Genomic DNA, 21978 nt, shown 5'->3' on the forward strand with positions numbered 1-21978 from the left:
ATCAATTTGAACTTATTAGTAGATGAACTTTTTGAGTTTTTTAATATATATTTTTAATTTTCTGTCTAGCTGTTCAAAGAATTGTTGAGAGAGGCATGTTCAAGTCTTCAACTGTAATTGTGGACTTGTCTATTTTTCTCTCCCAGTTTTATTACTTTTGTTTTATATATTTTTCAGCTCCATTGTTTGATGTGTACACATTTAGAATTGCCATGTTTTCTTGGTGGATTGAATCTTATATCATTATATAATGTCCCTCTATGTTTCTGCTAATTTTCTTTGTTCTGAAGTCTATCTATCTGATACTGTATGGCTGCTCTGCCTTCTTTTGACTAATGTTTGCCTGATATGTCTTGTTCTGTTTTAAATGTCAACCTGCCTAATAGGAAATACAGCCAATAATATTTTAACAACTATGTATAGTGTCATTTGGGTACTGGAAATTTCAGGGGGAACACTTTTTAAAATGTACTGTACACCTAAAACCAATACAAAATAATATTGAATGTAAACTGTAACTGAAAATTTTTTTTTTAAATTTCAATTTACCTATATTGTTACACTGAAGTAAGTTTTTGTAGCTTGCATATAGTTGAGTCATATTTTTTAATTCACTTAGATAGTCTGTCTTTTAATTTATGTATTTAGACCATATATTTAGGCCATTTAAATTTAATGTAATTGATACGTTAGAGCAGGGGTAGTCAAACTTTTTATACCTACCGCCCACTTTTGTATCTCTGTTAGTAGTAAAATTTTCTAACTGCCCACCGGTTCCATAGTAATGGTGATTTATAAAGTAGGGAAGTAACTTTACTTTATAAAATTTATAAAGCAGAGTTACAACAAGTTAAAGCATATAATAATAATTACTTACCAAGTACTTTATGTCGGATTTTTGCTAAGTTTGGCAGAATAAATCTTTATAAAACAACTTACTAGAGTTAAATCTATCTTTTTATTTATACTTTGATTGCTCCGCTACTGCCCACCATGAAAGCTGGAACGCCCACTAGTTGGTGGTAGGGACCAGGCTGACTACTACTGTGTTAGAGCATATGTCAGCCATTCTATTTTTTTTGTTTTGTTCTCCATTTTTGTTTATTTCTCTGTTTTCCTTTTTATATCTTCTTGTGCGTTGCCTAACCCTTTGAGTAGTATGAACGTTCATGTATTTCCTTATGCCTCCTGACCACCCAGAGTACAATCATACAAAAATTGTTATTTTAAAAATGTGTAAGGCAACATTAAAAAAGAGGCAAATATATGTCTTGTTTCCATAAATTGGTTATCAAACAAACAAACATGATTTTAAGTTAATAAAACTGTAACTGGAATTAATTTTATTTTTTGAAAAAAAAAAACACAACTCACTCCCTGGGGTCAGCGAGCATGAAAATCTCACTACTCAAAGGCTTAAACAATTTTTATAATTCCATTTGATTTATGAATATTGTTTGTGAGCATATCACTTTGTATTGACTTTTTAGTAGTTGTTTAAGTATTACACTATATATACATAACTTGCCACACTTTACTAGTGTCCTCTCTGTATCAGATCAAGTGCAGGTTGACAATCTCAACCTTGTTACCCCTTTACCCACCCTGGTTTACAGTTGTTTTAAATATTCCATATACATTTAGAATAATAGTAGTATTATAAAATTTGCTTCAACCATTAAACATAATTTAGAAATCACAAGAAAAAATCAATTACTTTTATTTCTTTTTTATCATTTTCTTATTTCTCTTTCTGATATTCTAAGTATTAGTCTTCTTTGGTTGTTTGTTTTAGCAAGAGTGAGAGAGAGAGAGAGAGGGCCAGACAGAGACAGACAGGAAAGAAGAGATGAGAAGCATTAATTCTTTATTGCAGCACCTTAGTTGCTCATTGATTGCTTTCTCATGTGTGCCTTGACTGGGTGCTCCAGCCGAGCCATTGACCTCCTTACTCAAGCCAGCAACCTTGGGCTCAAGCCAATGACCTTGGGCTTCAAGCCAGTGACCATGGGGTCATGTCTATAATCCCATGATCAAGCCAGTGACCTCGAGGTTTCAAACCTGGGTCCTTAGCATCTCAGGCTGACGCTCTATCTATTGTTCCACTGGCTGGTAAGACTTGTTTATTTTCTTTAGAAAATAATTTCTTTGTCATTCATTTAGGGCTGGTGTGTTGGCAACATGTTCTGTTCATACAAAAAATTTAAATATATATATATTTTAATCTGAGAACATCTTGATTTCTCTTTTATTCTTGAAGGTTATTTTTATTGGACATAGATTCTATATTCACATATCCTTTGACTCCTGAAATGAGTTGTGCTACTTCCTTCTGACTTTTATGTTTTCTGATGAAAAATCTGCAATCACTCCAGTTGTTCTTCCCTCTATATATAAGTGGGTATAACTATTTTTTGGCTTTCAAGATTTTTTTCTTTGCTTTTAGTTTTTATAAATTTGATTATTATATTTATTTCTGTGGATTTCTTTAGGTTTATTCTGTTTACAGTTGGCTCAAATTCTTGAATTTGCAGGAGTGTGTCTTTTGCCAAAATTTGAAAATTTCAGCTATGGAGTACTTTTTCAGTCACGCCCTTTCCTCTTCTCCTTCCAGGATCCCAATGATATGATCTTTTCTTACAGTTTCACAGGTTCTGTTCAATATTTTTTTTTACTCTTTTTTCTCTGTAATTTTTATTGTTCTAGTTTTCATTTTACTGAATTTTTTCTTGTCCCTCATCTTACTATTCAGCCCATAAATTGAGTTTTTAATACAAGAATATTGATTATTCAGTTTTAAATTTTCCATTTGATTCTACTTTATAGCTTCTGTTTCTCTGTTGAAGTATTCTATATTTTTATTTGTTTTAAATATGATTGTAATTGTCTGTTGGAGCATTTTTATGATGGCTGCTTTAAAATCCTTAGCAGATAATTCTTTTATCTCTCTTATCTTGGTGTTGGCATTTATTGATTGTGCTTTTTTTTTCTTTCTTTCAGTTTATGATCTCCTTGTGCTGGTGAGACCATTTAAAAGTTAAAAATTGGACATTTTGGATATTATGTAATTAGGTATTATTATAAGACTGTATTTTATTTAAAACTGATGTCTCTGTTGGCTTCTGTTGACAATGTTTCAGTAGAATAAACTAGGGCACCACCTCTTACTGTTAGTTGGTGTTGAAAGTCCAGGTTGACCATTCAACCTCCACTGACCCTTGAAGAGGGGGAGGCTCTTCATTATTTCTGATTAAGGTAGGGAGTTCTAGCTTTCTGCTATACCTCAATCACACCTCTCTGGCTTAGAGGATTGGAGCGCCTCATTATTTCCCACGTGGTCTCCACTGATGCCTTGGCATAGGGTCTTATTACTGTGCTAGGTGGTAGTAGTAAGTCTTGACTCTCCCTTAGACTTCTTCTGACAACACTCAGCATGGAGGGTGAGGGGAGCTTTGTTGATGCTGATTGACAGTGCAGGTCAGGCTCCACACGGTTTCCGCTGACACCTCAGGGGGAAGGGTGCTTGTTGCTACTTGGTGGAGCTGAAAGTTCCAGATCCCTTCCTAGAGTTCTCTGACATCATTCTTGCAGTAAGTTGAGGTGCTCTTTAGAACATGGTGAGGAGAACAATCTCTACTCCGTACTAGGCCTTTGCTTGTATAGATGGGGAGATGCCACACCTTTTTTGTGTGTGTGTGAACTTTGGACCCTTTCCTGGTCATATAGCTAGACAGATTAGGCTTTTGTGTGTGTGTGTTTTGTCTGTTCCTGTTTTCAGGTTGCCAGTTAATTTTGCTTCAAGCCATAGGCGAAGCCAAAACCAGAACAAATAAACAAACAAATAAAAAACTAAAATCTGGGAACTCACTAATCTGTCATTAGTTTCTTGGTTTCCCAGATCCCTAGCCAATCTACCTTCTCTTCATCATTCAGAGTCTTCTTATGCTTTTTTTCTGTATAATATCTGAGGATTTTAGTTGAACTTATTGGGAAAAATGGGAAAAGAAAGTTTACTCAATTTTTTTTAGAAGGGAAAGGCCCATTTACTTTAAAAATAGTATTAGTTTTTGACTCTTTTAAAAAATATATTCTATTTTATAAACTTTTAAAAGCATAAAAATGTATCAGGAAATAAATAAATGTCACCCATGGTTTTATCATTGCTAACATTTGGTGTATTTTCTGCTAGCTTTTTTTTTCCTATAAGTTTTCTTTTATATTATTGTGCTTAAACTAAAAATACTTTTATTCACTTAACACATTATAAGTACTTCCCTATGTCATTAAGATTTTATTGTAAACTTTGGTTTGATGACTGAATGATATTTCATTTTGTGGAATGTCATATTTACCTAATTATTCTTTTTAAGCTAGTTAAATTTTTCCCAGTGCCTGTGCATGTTTTACTCTTGTAAATAAAAATAACTATAGAATTTCACCTCTTCATTTCATATTATTTTCTTAAGAGAGATTCCTAGAAAAAATATTTGTATTACTACAGTGAAAGTTATAAACACTTTTAAGACTCAGAAAATTTGCTGAATTGCTTTCCAGAAAGTTTGTTCTGTATGGAAGGGTTCTACCAACATTGTACAAGAATGCTTTTGTAACTCTCTTCCATTAGCTTCCAGCACCTGTCAAAGATCTTGGCTAATTTAAGTAAAAATGACATCCTGTATTTAGTTTCTCCTCCAACTTTATTCAAGATCAAAGTTTGGTGTAATTCAATTTGTTAGGGGCTTATTATCTTTAAACTTTTATATTAGATCCTAAAATGTCAGGGTCACTTCAAGAATCAAAAAGATATGTTCTTATTACCCAGGAAATCAAAGTCTGGAAGCAGAATTGGTAAATATATACTGAAAACTTGTCATAGGTCAGGTATTGTATAAGCACAACATAGACAATTTATTATTCAATTGTCAACACTATGAGGTAGTTATTATTATAATACTCATTTAACAGAAGAGATGTTACTTGGGCAAAGGCGGAGTCTTTTTCACTATGTAGAACAGCAGTTCCCTCACACCAGTGTGCATAGAAATCAGCTGGAATACTGAGCTGGTATCGAGCTAGTCCTGTGGCCCCACATTCAACAATTTGAGATGGTAACCCAGGAATCTGCATTTTAAAATGCTTATGTGAGCCCTGGCTGGCTAGCTCAGTGGTAGAGCATCGGCCCGGCATATGAAAATCCCAGGTTCGATTCCTGGTCAGGGCACACAGGAGAAGGGCCCATCTGCTTCTCCACCCTTCCCCCTCTACTTTCTCTCTGTCTCTCTCTTCCTCTCCCGCAGCCAAGGCTCCATTGGAGCAAAGTTGGCCTGGGTGCAAGGATGGCTCCATGGCCTCTGCCTCAGGCACTAGAATGGCTCTGTTTGCAATAGAGCAACACCCCAGATGGGCAGAGCATCACTTCTTGGGTGATGCTAAATTAGGCAATGGAAATTATTGCCTAATTTATGCCTAATGGTGGCATGCCGGATGGATTCTGGTTGGACATATGGGAGTCTATTTCTCTGCCTCCTTGCTTCTAACTTCAGAAACACACACACACACACACAAATAAATAAAATGCTTATGTGATTCTGATACATGTGGTTGGTAGTCTCACATTTAGGCGTACTGGCATATATATTTAGTTATGGCTTACAAATAAGGCCTATAATCATTGAACAAGGAATCATTTCCTCTCAATAGGCAGAGAACCCAGTTGAAGGTAGAGCTGTTTCAATAATTTCCATTGCCTAATTTAGATAGAAAGTTCCAGTTCTCTACACTTTTATTTATTTAGAAATAAAGAGGTTTCCCCTAACAGAATTATTGTTGTTGTTGTTGTAAAGGTAAATGCATCTCAGTCACACTCAGAAAGGAGTAGCACTCAATTATCACTCTGGACCACACTTACATATCATTGCACGACCCCCCAAAAGACCTTCAGGTTACCCGTCTTCTCTGTCTTTGACAATAGCCAGGCCATATTGACTTAACAAATGTAATAATTCTGTGGAGTGTGGCTGCTGGGGCGATAGATAAATCTGGGTTCTTGCCCTCAAGGAACTAACAGTATTTTCAGGAAGCAAACATTTCACTCAACTAACTCAAATACATATAAATTCTACAGAGAAGACAAACTGATTTAAGAAAATGTGCTTTCTCCCACCTTCTCTCCCTTCCTTCCTCTTTTCTCATTTATTGAGCACTTATTACATGTGAGTCCCTGTGTCAGGTATTAGGGAGACAGGGAAGAGTCCAGTCTGAGAGCTCCATATCCAGTGGAGACATTCAGCTATGACAGTAATCTATGCAAGGTGCTCCGAGAACACTGCCAGTTTCTGGATGACTTCAGTTAAAAGTGCCAACGTAAACGAATCAAGATGGATGAATAGAGGTTTGCCAAAGCCCAGATAAGGCAAAGGATATTCTAAGTTCTAAGGCAGGGAGACACAATGTACAAAGGTACTGAGATGTAAAGGAACAAAGCACATTCCGTTCAGAGAACTGAATGTAGCTTGACAAAGCTGGTGTGCAGGGTGCATGTATGTGTGCGGCAGAGTGGGAAGGGCAAAACAAAGTCCAGGCTGAAGAGATAGTGTGAGATGAATAAGGGCTTGTCTGGACATTCTAAAAGGATTTAAAGGTTTTAAGTAGGTGAAGAAACATTCTAATTTGCCTGGACTTTTTGGGCATTAGCCCTGACAGCCCACATCCTAAGAAATCCACCAATTCTGGAAAAACCAGAACAGTGGTCACTATAAGGAATTGAAATTGGATACTGTTTTGTAAAGGTAACTTTGTAGCAGTGTGGACAACAGTGTAGACAAAGGTGGGACTGGAAACACTAGCTCTTGCAGCTATTTTAGAGAGAATACAGGTTGAACTAATAGGCAATATTATCAGGAATGTAGCTTAGGAGACCAATTTGAGTAATATCAGGGAAACATAATCAATGAACCTTGAAATAATTAGAGGAGGGGGAGAATATTAAAAAGAATTCTTAGATTTTTGAGTCATATAATTGAATGTGTAGTGATGGTGATTCAGAGTAGAGGGTATGGATAAATGAGTTTGGTTTTAAACTTGAGAGTAATTCTGATTGAGGAGCCTTCACAGAGAAAGTTTTAATTGAATAGTGCTTTTTAAAATTGTTGGGATTTTTTTTTTTTTCTGGGAGAAAAAAATGATGAGGTTGGGCAGCATTTGCAAAACAAACATAAAAGCAAAAACAAAAGAACTGCTTGAGTGAAGGCATACTGATGAGTTAGATAGAGTATTTCTATGCGTAGCGAATAGTTATAAAACATACTCATTTTAAGTGCAACTTTGCCAGATAATGACTAATTAGACAGAAAGAAATAAGAGAAAAGAAAGGTATTGTTTCGCCGTTCATATAGGATAAGGCAGGCTACCTGGCTGCGGCTCCATGGATGGCACTGGGTTTTACAGATTCATTACAGGGGTCCTTATAAGGATATCAAACTATTGATGCCCTCCAGATTTAAACAACCTCATTTTTTTTTTTACCTGATCTGCACTATGCAAATATTGACAGAATATGGGTGTCATCATATATATAGTATATAAGTTGGGAGCACGGTGCTAAGAAAATCCTTTATTTGGTCTAGAGTCAAACTTAAGTTTACATAAAATTTCATAAAATTTTTATTAGAATGCAAAATAAAACAAAAATTAAGGATTTTTATGCTGACAGGCTTTACTTTTTTCAGCTTTATTGAGATATAATTGACATTATATAAGTTTAAGGTGTACAATGTAATAATTTGATATATAGATATATGGGGAAATAATATAAAGAAAAAACTTTATATTTTTAAAAAACATTTCCTTGTGGTATGTTACTATTTTTTTAAAAAACATGAAAATAAAAGCAGTGATTAAATTAAGTTGTGTGGTAGCTGAAATCAGTTGGTGGTATAGCTATTAGCATATGAGCTCTTACAGAATGATCCTTTAATAAGTTATTCTCATGAAATAGGGGAAGAGCTACATTAAAATAACTAGCAAATCGCCTGACCTGTGGTGGCGCAGTGGGATAAAGCGTCGACCTGGAACACTGAGGTTGCCGGTTCGAAACCCTGGGCTTGCCTGGTCAAGGCACATATGGGAGTTGATGCTTCCTGCTCCTCCCCCTTCTCTCTCTCTCCCCTCTCTCTAAAAATCAATTAAAAAATCAATAAAAAAAATAACTAGCAAATCTACAATAATAATCATATAAGAGTGTGAATGATACTCTTACTGTAAAATGTATTGTACACATTGATATTATATATTATACATATATAAAAGTGCATCAAATGTAACTATCCATCTTAATAGATTAATATTCATTAACTATTATAGTTTAAAAATTGAATAGTGCCAGACTAGTTTGAAAAAAAAAACCCCAGTTGTGGATATTAGTGGATCCATTGGTGAAATCTGAATATGGTTTGGGTATTAGTCAAGATAAAAACTCATTGATCTAGAGAAATGGAAACCATTGAATGGAAAAGCAGATTATATAATAGCATTTATTGTATGGTTTCATTTCATAACAGAAAAAACATATATACAGCAAGTTAGTAATTGTGCTGATGTTTGGGTTTTTGGAATATAAAGTTATTATTTGTATTTTAATTTTTGATCTTTAAAACATGCATGTGCCACTTCTGTAACAGTAACCCATACAAACTAGTCACAACTATCTGGTCTAGCATTTAATGTCTTGAATTATCGCATATCAGTTGAATTTAATGTGGCATCTCAGATATTTGAAAAAGTGAGAGTTCTGGTCTTTCTCATGGCCCACTATTCTTCCAAACAATTTTCCATTCTTAATAAGTCACCATTTCCCTATCACCTATTTTAATTTCACCATCTGCCACACTAATCATTTGCTTGAAATTCTCTAGCTGACTAGGGGACTTCTTTCAGTGAAAACAAGAATCATGCATGATGGCTTGATAGTGTCCTCTTACAGAACATGAGAAGCCTTTCGCAAGGCCATGCTCAAATCTGAAAACCAGTTATGAAAATGAATCAAGTAGTCCTGTTATACTGGGGGACTCTAATGCTCAGTAGGTAAATATGGCATGCTAGTGCCTATTCTCAGGGTCAAGCACGGGACTTCTTGCCTGTGGCATTCTCGGTCTTGCATAGGGAGAGGTCTAATAGATCTCCAGCAAGTAGTCTGCACACAGTGTTGGCACTAATTTGCACAAATGATGCAATAGAAACTACTCTTTATTTTTCTTTAAAAGAATATTGAAGCTTGAGTGAAGGCCATGACCTTTGAAGTGGAAGCAGGCATCTCCATGGAAGGGGTTTATGACCTCAGATATGTACCCACAAGAGGACTGTAGGGTGTCACATAGTTGATATCCAGGATGTGTTTCTGTTACAAGAACTATGGGTGTGAATTTTTTTTTGTATTTTTCTGAAGCTGGAAATGGGAGGCAATCAGACAGACTCTTGCATGTGCCCAACCAGGATCCACCTGGCATGCTCAGCAGGGGGCGATGCTCTGCACATCTGGAGCATTGCTCTGTTGCATCCAGAGCCATTCTAGCGCCTGAGGCAGAGGCCATAGAGCCATCCTCAGCGCCCTGGCCAACCTTGCTCCAATGGAGCCTTGGCTGCGGGAGGGGAAGAGAGAGACAGAGAGGAAGGAGAGAGGGAGGGGTGGAGAAGCAGATGGGTGCTTCTCCTATGTGCCCTGGCTGGGAATCAAACCCAGGAGTCATACTTGCCAGGCCGACACTCTACCACTGAGCCAACCAGTCAGGGCTGGGTGTGAAAATTTTGAGGGACTCATGATTATATAATTCAACCTCTCTGTTGCTGAAAGAAAATCTGAGGCCCAGAAGGAGGAAAGGGATTGTTCAATAAGACCAGAGGTCATACTAGAACCCAAGGTTCCCTTTCTCCAAGCTAATGCTTTTTAACCCCTGTACCAGTGTTTGCAAACCTGTGGGCCATGGCTTTAGGAAAGTCTTAAGGTTATTACTATGGGTCCAAGGACTCAGATACCCAATAAGCATTGATATAATTCCCATAAGTAGAAGTAGTAGTATATCATTTGATGATATGTGACATTTGTTTTGAAATGTCATGCAAATGTGCAAAAAATATAAAAACAATATAATATACAAACAATAAAATATACAAAAAATAAAATATACAAACAATATAAAAATAAATCAGAACCCATATGACCATCGCCTGTGTGGAAGCTAGAACACTGCCAGCGTTCCAGCACTTCTCCCGGGCTTTCCCTCACCACAGCCCACCTGGGTGCCCTCTCCCAACCCAGAGGTCACTTCTCACCTGACTTCTGTATTTATTATTTTTTGCCTTTAAAAAAAGTATTTTTTCTAAATTTATTTGCACCCAATAACAACATTTTTGAAGATTATATGATTATAATCACATTGATTATATTCTTCCATGTTTTATTTCTTCTGCTTATATTTTGAGATGTATCCATATTATTGCATGAAATTGAAAGTTTTAAAATTTTCATTATGTCAGAATATATTAATGTAGGACAATACTTTTTATAAAGTTAATTTCATTGTTGATGGGCTTTTAGATTGTTTCCAGCTTTGAATTTTTCTTTTTGACTCTTGGTGCGCTGTGCACACATTTCTATAGAGAAGACAAAAGCAAAATTGCTCTCTCACACAGTGTGCATTCCTTTAGCCTTACTATATAATGCAAAACTGTTTTCCAAAGTGGTTTTAACAATTTATCTTTCACCGGTAGTGTTAAGAAAGGGCTCTTTAGTCTGAAAAAGAGTGGTAACCATTGTTCTATAGCATGCTCTACATCAACTTCCATTGTATGAAGAAGATTTCAGGCCTTCTCAACAAGAGAAATTGAGAAGATAGTGATTTTCAAAAGCATTCTTATTTACACAGGCCTTTGTTTAGACATAATGTAACGGAATATCAATATATTTATATTGATTTTATGTTGCTTTAACAGATAAAAATGGGGTTGTTCCGGTTGAAAAGGAAGTATCTGCATGTGGGCGTGTGAGTGGTGGATGGGAGGGAGTTCAGCCCGGTGTCTGGCACACGGTGTAATTATTAATGGGGCTGTCTGAGAATGAACAGGCTTCTCCGGGACCTAGAGTTGCTTCATTGGAGGTGTGGGAGTTTCATGTTGTGAAAGAAATGCAGGACCAGATCACCTCTGATTCTTCCTTCCCTCAGAGTTTATGACAGCATCCCCTTCCTCTTTCATTTTCTGAAATCCTAGGTTAAGCGACAAATCCTATGGTAAGGGAATAAATACAAATAACACTTGGGGATATAATTTGTTGCCATGATAAATTCTCCATTGACCAAAGACTGGAAGTGTGACATTGGAAGGAGATCACTGCTTTTCTTGTGCTTCCTCTCCAGGTGTTATTATTCTAGAATTCTCTTCAGATCCCAGTTGTCTTCTCTGTGAAGTGATGTTTGCCTGGATGTTCAGATACTAACAGTCTATGATAGTCAATTTTGGTTTCTCTTTTTACCAGTCTAACAATATTCCGATCCACTTCCTTAGATTAGAATCTCTATAATGTAATCTGAGACATTTGTTTGTTCAAAAAATATGTGTGAGCCTACTATGCGCCAGGAACTGTCCTGTTTTGTAGTATTGCAGCAATAAACAAGAGAAACCTAAACTTTGCTCCCGTGAAACTTACATTCTAGTAACAGTTCTAAAAAAGCAAATAAGGAAATTATCAAATAGAGATAATAGCTTGTAGAGATTTAAAATAGCATGATGTATTAGAGTGACAGGGTAGCTACTGTGTGGTCAGGAAAGCTGATCTGAAGAAGGAGGGGTCAGACGTGCCAGGTTGTCAGTGAAGGTTTATCGGTCAGCCTTTAGTGTGATTGCTGTCATAATAACAGCTTATATTTGAATAACACTTGTACCACTGTCATCCCATTTCACTGTCATAACAGTTTTGTGAGGTAGGCATTAGTATTCTTATTTTAAGTGGGATAGTAACTTTCAGATGATAAAATTAATAAGTGGCACAATCAAGTCTTGAATTCAAGTGTTTCTTCTGTAAGCGTGGCCTTTTCTCTTGCTCTGCCGTGTAGTAGTTCTTTATTCTGGGAGTAAGTCATTGCAGAGAGTAAGCTCCCAGTCAGTATGGCACTGACCTGCCGGTGCGCTGACTGTCTAACACTTCTCAGACGTCACCGGCAGAATAGTTCTAATTCCAGCATCACATGAGAAACTAGAAAATACCTCTTGCCCAAGATACCAGATCAGAAGATTAAAATGTTGCCTGTGGAAACCACCGTCCAGTTGCTGGGCGGAGTCCGTCCTGCCCAATCCTCTCACTCTGCAGTTTGAAGCTCGTGAGAACCTGTTTAAGGGGAACCTAAGAACTTGTTTGGGCAGCAAATTTCATTAGTTCAAAAGTAAGCGATCAGCAAAAGTTCAAACACTGTCTCCCATGACACCTGCCAGATGACGGTATCAGAGAGCTGAACAGGAGGTGTCTTCATGAGAAGCAGCCTTCCTGGGCAGAAAGAGCTAAGGGGGAAGAACCTGGCTCTGTTACCAGACAGCTGGGCGACTCTGGGTACATTCTGTAACTTCCTTGAACCTCACCTTCCTTATTTCTCACCCAGGGCTGATATTACCTTCCTTATAAGATTATGAGGATTAAAGCACAATATAGAAAAGTATATATTTCAAGTGAATGGTACCTAATAGGAAGTTATTACTCACACAAACTGTGTGTTTCCATGAGCTTCAGCCAAGTGGACAATTATCCACAGGGTAGGGTGTTATCCTGCCTGCCATGGAGGGGTGGATAAGACAGGTTGCTTTGCAGCCAGCCAACCCATGTGACAAGGAATTTCCTCTGTCAAGGCTGCCAACCTCCTGGGTTGAGAAAGGGAACCCTTGTTAGTCAAAGCACGCCAATATCCCAAAACTGTTCATCGGGCTTCCATAACCAACTGCTGCCCCATCAGAATGGTCAGAGGCTTCAGCCCCTCTGCCCCTGAGTCCCCCTGAGGGTGCCAGCTTTAGGGGGAAGCCACGAGAAGTCCACCTGCTGGTTGTAGAAGGGAAGACATGGAGGTGCAGTTTCTAAATGGCTAGCTGGAGTAGAGGAGTAGAGTACATGTTCTAGAGTCCCAAAGTGCCACCTGAAGGTGCATTATTTGCCACATGTGACTGCGTTCATTGTAACCCAATGGTACACTGACCTGTAATACCTTAAACTCACATTTTGTCCTCATCACACACCATGTTTTCAGATTTTGCCCCTTTGCTCAAGGCTAGTTCCTCCATTTGGAGTGTCCTCTTCACCTACCCTCCTCTTGCAGCTATTGAAATTCTAACAATTCTTTCCAAGTTCACCTCAGGTGACAATTCTCCTGAGAAGTTTTCCTTATCCCCTCAGTAGTATCTCTTCATCATTTGAACCTAATAAAATTTTAACTCAGAAAACATAGGACACAATATTTTCTACTCTGAATTATACTTATTTTTCAATTCATCATCTTTCCTGTCAGACCCTTGAGGATGAGAACTTAATCCCCAGCAGACCAACGTTACCTGTGGCCTTAGATACAGTAGGTAATTTAGATTGAACTGAAGCAAAGACACCCTGAAGACTTTGTGTCAGGGATGCAGCACCTGAGATTTTTATGATGATTTCCTTGGCTCTGGGGCCAGACACCTGACACAGGTGTCATTTCACTGTTTCCCATGGCAACTGTGTGAGGTAATACTATGGCAAGAGAACTGGGATGAAGTGGCCAGAGAGGCGGTATTCTAAAGTTAGGGATGAGAGAGAAGTGAAATCCCAAAGCCAGGAATTAAACTGAGTTAAGTGACATTCTAACAGCCTGCCATGGGACAGGGAATGGTGGCCAGGACACTTGACTCCTAAGGATCCCAGCAAGGCTCAGCCTTGCCACCGTTCAATAGATGTCAACATTGTTAATGAAAAATGGGACATAGCTGTTAAATAGTCATCTCTGGAGAATATTTATTTTTAAAAAATAACTTTTCTTGTAAAGAACTTATAATACTAGGAAATTAGCACAGAAAGGACACAATGGCCTTTCTGTCCAGACTCTTGGTTTGTCTCTGTTGAAGGTAATGAGTTTGTGAAGCTCAGTCTTAACTTCAGCAACTCTTAAACTTCTGGAGATTGATTAGAAGAAGAAAGAGCAGTTATTTAAGAAACCTAGCCTTACAGATACACTTGAGTGTGACACAAATGATGAGACTAGTTAACATTTCCTAAAGAGCACAGGCAGGGAGCTGCATCTGGGGGTTGCTTATATTTCCTTATTCCCTTCCCCCAAAGAACTGATTTAATTTTTAAAGTGTCCAAGAAGAGGACACAGTTAAACTTGTTGGGCTAGAAATAAGGAGAGTAAAAGCTTATTAATTTTTTCTTCATTTTCTCCCTTCCTCTCTCCCTTCCTCCTCCCTCCCTCCCTTCCTTTCCTCTTTCTTCTAGTAGAGTCGCTCTTTTATTGATTTATTTATTCAGCAAATACTTACTGCATGTAGGTAATGTACTAGGTGCTGGGTAAACAGCACTGGAGGAAACAAACTTGAATGGATTCTATACTGACAGAACTTAAAGTCTTGTTGTGGCAGGCCCTGGCTGGTTGGCTCAGCAGTAGACCATCGGCCCAGAGTATGAAAGTCCTGGATTCAATTCCTGGCCAGGACACACAGGAGAAGCACCCATCTGCTTCTCTACCCCTCCCCCTCTCCTTTCTCTCTGTCTCTCTCTCCCCCTCCCACAGCCAAGGCTCCATTGAAGCAAAATGGGTCCAGGTGCTGAGGATGGCTCCATGGCCTCTGCCTCAGGTGCTAAAATGTCTCTGGCTGCAATGGAGCAACGTCTCAGAGTGGGTTGGGCCTCACCCCCTGGTGGGCATGCCGGGTGGATCCCGGTCAGGCGCATGCGGGAGTCTGTCTGACTGCCTCCCTGCTTCTAATTTAAAAAAAAAAGTCTTATTGTGGGAAACAGAAAAGAGGAACAGTTAGAAAAGCAAGCCAAAAATACTAATTGCAGTTGTGCAAATGCTAAAAGAGTATTTGTAAAGCATGTATAAGATCAGAGACTTATAATTAAAATATAGGAGATTGGCTGAAACCTCTCTGAGAAGGAAACATTTAAAAGAGACTTAAAAGGATGAGAAGTATCCAGCCATGGGAAGACCCTGAGGCAGGAAACGGCCCCATGAGTTCAAGGATGCCAAGTCTTTACACCTGGGGCAGAGAGAGACAGAGTGGCTTAGGTAGGGGAAGGAGGCAGGGGAAGCTAATGTGGGCCATTTTTTTTCTTTCTTGACACCTCAGTTTCCCTCAGCTGCAACATGAGTTGCTGTGACCACTGCCAACCTTAGTGACCATTTGAAATTAAGTGTGAATCCTTTTTTACTATAGATTTCCATATTAAGATGTACTAGTTCTTCTCTGGGCACTGAGGAGAATATCCTCAGCACCCAGACCTAGAGACATACTTAGATGGTGAGGGAACTCCAATGCCTACAGTAAGCTTATCAACCATGGCACCATTTTGGCCAGTTGTCCTTTGCATTGTAGGATACTTAGCAGTATTATTGGTCTTTACCCATCAGATGTCAGTGGCACCTCTAACCCAGGTGAGAGTGACCAAAAATGTCTCAGTCATTGCCAAATGTCCCCTGGAGGGCAAAATCACCCTTGGATACAAAACAAACCACTGACCTCTAGGGTGAGGCAGTAACTCCAAGGAGCAGGCTTGGTAGGAGCTGAGAAATGGAATCTGACACATAGCTTCAGTGTTGGAAGGATAAAAAGGATGGCAGAGGCCTTAGGAAAAGAGAGAACACTTGCTCATGCAAAGGGCAGCATCTCTTACTTGCTCTAATTCTTTCCCTAAAAGATTTCTTCCTTTTTTTCCCCTTAGACATCAGTGCTCACAACTAGATTATCCATATCCTTGGTTTGTGACTCATTGATGTTATTTACCCATACTGTATTGCATTCATTTAGTTAGTTAATTAGGTCTTTATAGTAGTAAAAAAAAGCGAGGACCTTGACAACAACCTGCAGCTGACAAGGTAGCCCCTCCTTTCCTGCCTTGCCCCTGGGCAGGTCACCATTGTCCTGCCTCATGTGTTCATTATTCCCTTGCTTTCCTTTCTGTAGAGTTTCCTTTTATCTAAGTGTACCCTAAACTATATTTTAAATATTAGTTGTTTTTAATCTTATGAAAAGGTTATCATGTTGATGTAACCCGTCTCACTGACTTGTTTCACTTACTATTTATTATATTACTAAGACTCACCCAGACTGAATGCTGCTGGGGTTCATTTGTTTGCGTGCTGTTTACGATCCCTCTGTGTGAACGCACCCCGCACCTCCTCTCACTGGACAGTGTTGGGTCAGCTCCCTGGTGGTTTCGTTCATGTCTTTCGGTGTTCTCCACATGGTTCTTACAGCGCAAGAATATGGGTGCAGTGTTGTCATAATTTATGATTTATTTTAAGATAAAGGTAGAAACCAGTTTTTATATGAAAATAATGGAAGGGCCAATTTAAAGTTTTAAGAAATACTTAACAGGTTGTCAAGAAATCTGTGCAGGTCTTAAATGCAGGTCAATTTAAGATTTCTGGATTACATCACTCAGGTTAAAGATTTCTCACCTGGATCTAAAAGTCAAGTTGACTTACAGGACACTTATAAAATCATCCTTCAGCAGGAAGGTGTGTAAAGCAAGAAACTACTGAGGCAGAAATTTGAACAGAGCTTGGGGTTGGGACAAACAGTGCCGTGAACTGCATTCCTTTAGCATATAGTATTTGTTGTAGGGCATGAAAATTATAGTTAAACTATTTCTTTACATCCAAAATAAAGGAAAAGAGGTTATATTTAGGGAGGTAAACTTTAAAAAATGAATTATTTAAATTTTCAAATATTTAATGAAGCTAGTAGAGAAGTGCAAAATTGTCTTTCTTAAATTTTTAAAATTTTATTTTATTTTTACTTATTTATTTATTTATTTTAGAGAGGAGAGAGAGAGAGACAGGGAGGAGGAGCAGGAAGCTTCAACTCCCACATGTGCCTTAGACCAGACAAGTGCAGGGTTTTGAACCGGGGACCTCAATGTTCCAGGTCGACACTTTATCCACTGCGCCACCACAGGTCAGGCCCAAAATTGTCTTAAAGAGAATAGATGGCTCCCAGACCAACAGGATTTGATTGTAATTTGACAGAATAAATTAATATATTTAAAGGAGGCATGCCATTCTGGGTGAGAGGTAGTCAGAGAAGATGCCAGAGCCCATTTTAAGTACTGTGCTTGCTCATGGCTCCACGGCAGGACAGTCACGACTGTGGCAAAAACAAACTCTTAATATCTACCCATACATTTACCTGGCTGGTGGACAGTCATATACACACCATCACTCTCTCATCACTCCATCTCTGAGGCCTGGAATTGAGTTATCCGTGCTGGCAGATCATGGGATGAGAAGGCTGGGAGACACTCTCAGGACTTGGTAAGCCTCAAATGATGCCATCACCCTATGAAGCTTCTTGGAATCAGCCACTACCCTACTCTTATAATCACCTCTCACCCTCTACATTTCTACATCCACTACCCACTTACTTAGTGTCAGGCCCTAAGTTAAGTACAGAGTCTAACTTAGCCTTGGTTCAACCTCAGGAACCCTCCAGGGCAGGGCCTTCTCTGGAATCTAGGTCCCTCTTGACTCTCTATGGAGAAGTTTACGTGTATGCATCTCAGTGCATTATTTTGGAGAGAGCGTCTATAGATTCTTTAAGGATTAGGTTGGCTTTGGTAACTATTTGGTAACAAAGTTCAAACCATTGTTTTAGGGAGCACAGTTTGACTTCTTGATTATAGGGCCTCTGCAGCAAAGAAGGCTTGTACAACAAAAACCTTAGTTGAAGGCTTTTGGGGTACAAAAGATCTAGACATCCAGGAACAAAGGGAGGAGAAGACTCTGTGGTTTGGAGGGGCATAAAGAAAGAGACAATGGGCCCTGGCTGGTTGGCAGAGTAATAGAGCGTTGGCCTGACATATGGAAGTCCTGGGTTTGATTACCGGTCGGGGCACACAGGAGAAATGACCATTTGTTTCTCCACCCTTCCCCCTCTTCCTTCTCTCTTCCCTTCCTGCAGCCAAGGTTCCATTGGAGCAAGTTGGCCCAGGCACTGAGGATGGCTCCATGGCCTCACCTCAGGCACTAGAATGGCTCCGGTTGCAATGGAGCAATGCCCCAGATGGGCAGAGCATCGTCCCCTAGTAGGCTTCCTGAGTGAAACCCGGTTGGTGTGCATGCATGTCTCTCTGTCTCCCCACTTCTCACTTCAAAAAAATACAAAAAATAAAAATAAAAAATAAATTAAAAAAAAGAAAGAGACAACGTGCCATAGATGTTATATTTGTTTTGACAGTTTTTCAATATTCTATTCTTAGGTAATTGATTTCTTTTTGTAATTAGGGGTGGGTGGAATGTGAAGTAGCTGGAATAGTTTCCTCAAGCCTACTCAGGGGTCAGGGACATAGAAGGCACTTTATATTATGAGATGGAAATTGTTACAGGGTGGTAATAAACAGCACCATGCTAATTTTTGCAATTTTAAACTTAGTATTTATTAATGGTGCCTGCAATGCAACTCACTTTAAGTTACTATAATTCAATTTACTTCAACAAACAGTATTGAACACTTCTGATCCACATTCTTTCAGCTTTTCTAGTGAAAGTTTGGTCCTGAGTTGCTATTTGGTGTTACAGGGCTCATAGACTGAGCACAGGCAAGTTTTTAGAGTAATTCTCTGGTATAACTAGGGGAGTATTCACCCGGCTTGGCTGGGACACCTCTTTTCTACCCCTGTTGTTCTGATGTTATTAATAGGACCTCATTTAGATGACAATTTTTTAGTCACCCCTCTATATAATCCTTTTATTGCTCTAACCTTATCTAATCTTATCTATTAATGTGTCTCCCTTCCCATTAAACTAATGAGCTTCTTGAGGCTAGAGATTGGTCTCATTCATCTCTGTGTCTAATACATGCCTGCTATTTGAGGGACACTTAAAATACATTTGTTGAATTGAACTGAAATTCAAGACAGAATGAAAAAGAGCCTGAGAGTAAAATGGCCACTCACATTACCTCCGGGGTACTCCAAAGGTCTGGCCTGGAAGCTCAGGCTTGAGTTATGGGTGAGCTTTTCCGCCTTGGGAAACATTTAATCTTATTTTAACTAAATGTGTAAAGTACTCAGTGGAGTGCTTTTAAGTGCTCAGTTAATGTTAGCTGCTATTATCGTTACTAAGTAGTTGCTAATAATAATTGCTACATATAATAACTTGAAGCTTTAGTTTCTCTTAGCTGGAAAACGAGGATCATAATTCCTGCTTACTTGATTTTGATAATGAACAGGAAGCGTTCATTATCAGTGCATGGCCTGTGAAAGAATGCACAGGCACAGGGAGGTTTGTGCTGGAGGAACTGGCATAACTCAGGCAGATTAGACGAGGCTCAGTGGCAATTGAAGGAGCTTTTAAATAGAATATTTTAAAGAGATGATTAGATTGCTCAGTTGGATGGTAGAAGCTGATCTATTTTAAAGTGTCAGAACTTAAAAAAAAATCACATGGGAAAAGAGGGCAGGATGGACTCAGGACAGATATGGAATTTAGAATTGGGATCTTGCTCAATGTAAGACCAACGAAGGAACAGCCGTTCCAGGCTTGACATCTGAAGAGCAACGCTTGAGCTTGGGACAGGAGAGTTTTTGTGTCGGGATAGACATTCTATTTTGCAAGCTCAGTCAAGAGCTTGGTATTTCTGAGTTCATGTGAACATTTTGTTAAAGGCATACCAAATGTAGACAATACCCACAAAAGAAGTTCAGCACCTGTATGTGCTCCTAGTGAGAGGGAAGAGCCTAATAATTACACAGGAAAGCAGCTTTCAGCCGACGATCACAGGACCTTTTCTGATAATGCAATCTTTATCAAAGGAGGTAGAGAAGCTGGTGGGTTTAAAGTTGCGTGTCTGACTCCATGTTATCCTAACAGGCAATTCTAATAAGAGCAGAGCTATTGACACTAGGAATGCTTAGATCTAAATGGCAACAAACAAGGTGGTGGAATTCCAGGTCTGCATTTGGGGAAATGGTAATTAGTAGTAGAAGCAGCAACAGCAGCAGCAGCAAAGGCTTACATAGCATCCACACTTATTAACTAATTTAAGCTCTATATCAATCTTGTGAGGTGGGTACTATCACCAATCCCATTTTATGAATGACAAACCTGAGGAATATAGAGGTTAAATAGCTTCCTCAAGGTCTCACCCAGTGAGTGGCACAGCTAGATAGACTTTGAATCCAAAGTATCTTGGTACAGAAAATGTGCTTTTAACCAAGACTCTCTACTTCTCAATTTGAGCCATTCTAACCAGTATAAGGTATACTTATGGCTTTGTGAGATCTAACTTTAAATTGGGGCCATAAACTAAGAGGTTGTTTTCTATTCTGTCCTGGGATTTACTTGAAAAGGAAGAAGTTAGTGCAAATTATAAATTTATTAGAGCAGGATAAGAGCTAGAGGAGGGTGTGAGTGAATAGCTCTACCCTGAACTCCCAAAGGCAACTGGGAGTTCATCCTCTTATGGTCAAACACTTTCATCAAATCTCAACTCCAAAGTCCAGGCCTGGCTTTAGTCCTTCTTGCCTACGAGGCTGTTGGTCCCAGCCAAGGGAATCACTGGTTGCAGGGTTCACCTAGTGCTCTTGTCACATGTCGCATGGTCATGTCTGAATCATACTGAAGACCTGGAGTCTGATAGACCTGACTCTGAACATTGGCAGGCAAACTCCTCAGCTACCTGACCTTGAACAAGTCATTCCATTCAGCCTTTTGGAACTCAGTGTCATCATTTAGGAAATGAGGGTGATATCCCATTCAGGGGATGAATGCGAGACTCAAACAAGACAACATAGCACCTAGCATAGTGCTTGCCACAGGGTAGCCAAGTGCCCAAATGGTAGAAACTGAATTTCCCAGTTAGACTGCGAATTCTTGAAGGCCTGGGATCATGTCTTACTTTCTCAGGGAATCTTCTCCAGTTTCTCAATCCCTCAGCCTGTCCTCCCCTCATCCTGCTCAACTCCTTCACTCGGCTCTCAGTTTCATCACCAAAATTTCATTTTGTTTATTTGTTGTTTATTATGCTTAACCAATATTTGGGGTCATTTTGGTTCTGCCCCAGGAGATATTTGGCTACCAGACCCATGGCTGCCGGAAAACCCTCTGCCTTGCTGGATCCATCTTCTCATTTGGGATCCTCCCTTTGGTGTTTTACTGGAGACCCGCTTGGCACGTGTGGGCAAACTGCATCCCGTGTTCCTTGCAAGAAGCAGATGTTGTGTTGCTCAGGACAACAGTAAGTGTGTACTTGGTTTTGTGCCTGGTTTTTTTTGGACATTGTGTTATTATGGGATGGCTGTGAAGAGATGTGCTCAAAGCAGGTGGCAAGAGGAGTCTCCAGCTTCAGGTTCCATCACAGCCTTGCCTTTACATATTTACCAAGAATTCACTAATCTGTGTATTCTGGGATTTCACTGGGTAGTCCTTTTAAACATGTGAGTTATGTAAATGTTAGACAATAACCATGTTAATAATTTAAAATAATAGGTAGTAGGAAGTATGTAGTTAAGTCAGGCCTTAGGCTACAGAATTCACACCGACTCTCCCCCCTGCATGCTGACATGTTCATGCCTATCCTAGCCCTTCACTGGAGGGCACTGGAGCGACTCCGGAGGAAGGGAGAGGAGAGGAAGGGAGAAGATAGGGAGCAGTCTTCTGAGGAGAATGTTGTCTTCCCCTGCTCATTTAAGAGAGCCACACTTATTGATGGGAGTGTGTTGCATCCTGCAGATGTAGTAGTGTATGAAATGCAACC

The 21978-nt window shown here is 39.2% G+C and overlaps 1 protein-coding gene across 2 annotated transcripts in view; it reads left to right on the top strand.

Annotated features, from left to right (window-relative positions):
- Positions 1 to 21978, top strand: part of ATP13A4 (ATPase 13A4) — a 141237-nt gene that overhangs the window by 21692 nt on the left and 97567 nt on the right. For both annotated transcript variants that reach the window (XM_066241702.1, XM_066241703.1), the window contains one exon: positions 21286 to 21459. In XM_066241702.1, coding sequence (XP_066097799.1) covers positions 21286 to 21459 — 174 coding nt within the window. The remainder of the gene's footprint in view (positions 1 to 21285; positions 21460 to 21978) is intronic.

Source organism: Saccopteryx bilineata, chromosome 8 (genome assembly GCF_036850765.1).
Source record: "Saccopteryx bilineata isolate mSacBil1 chromosome 8, mSacBil1_pri_phased_curated, whole genome shotgun sequence".
Classification (NCBI taxonomy): Eukaryota; Metazoa; Chordata; class Mammalia; order Chiroptera; family Emballonuridae; genus Saccopteryx; species Saccopteryx bilineata.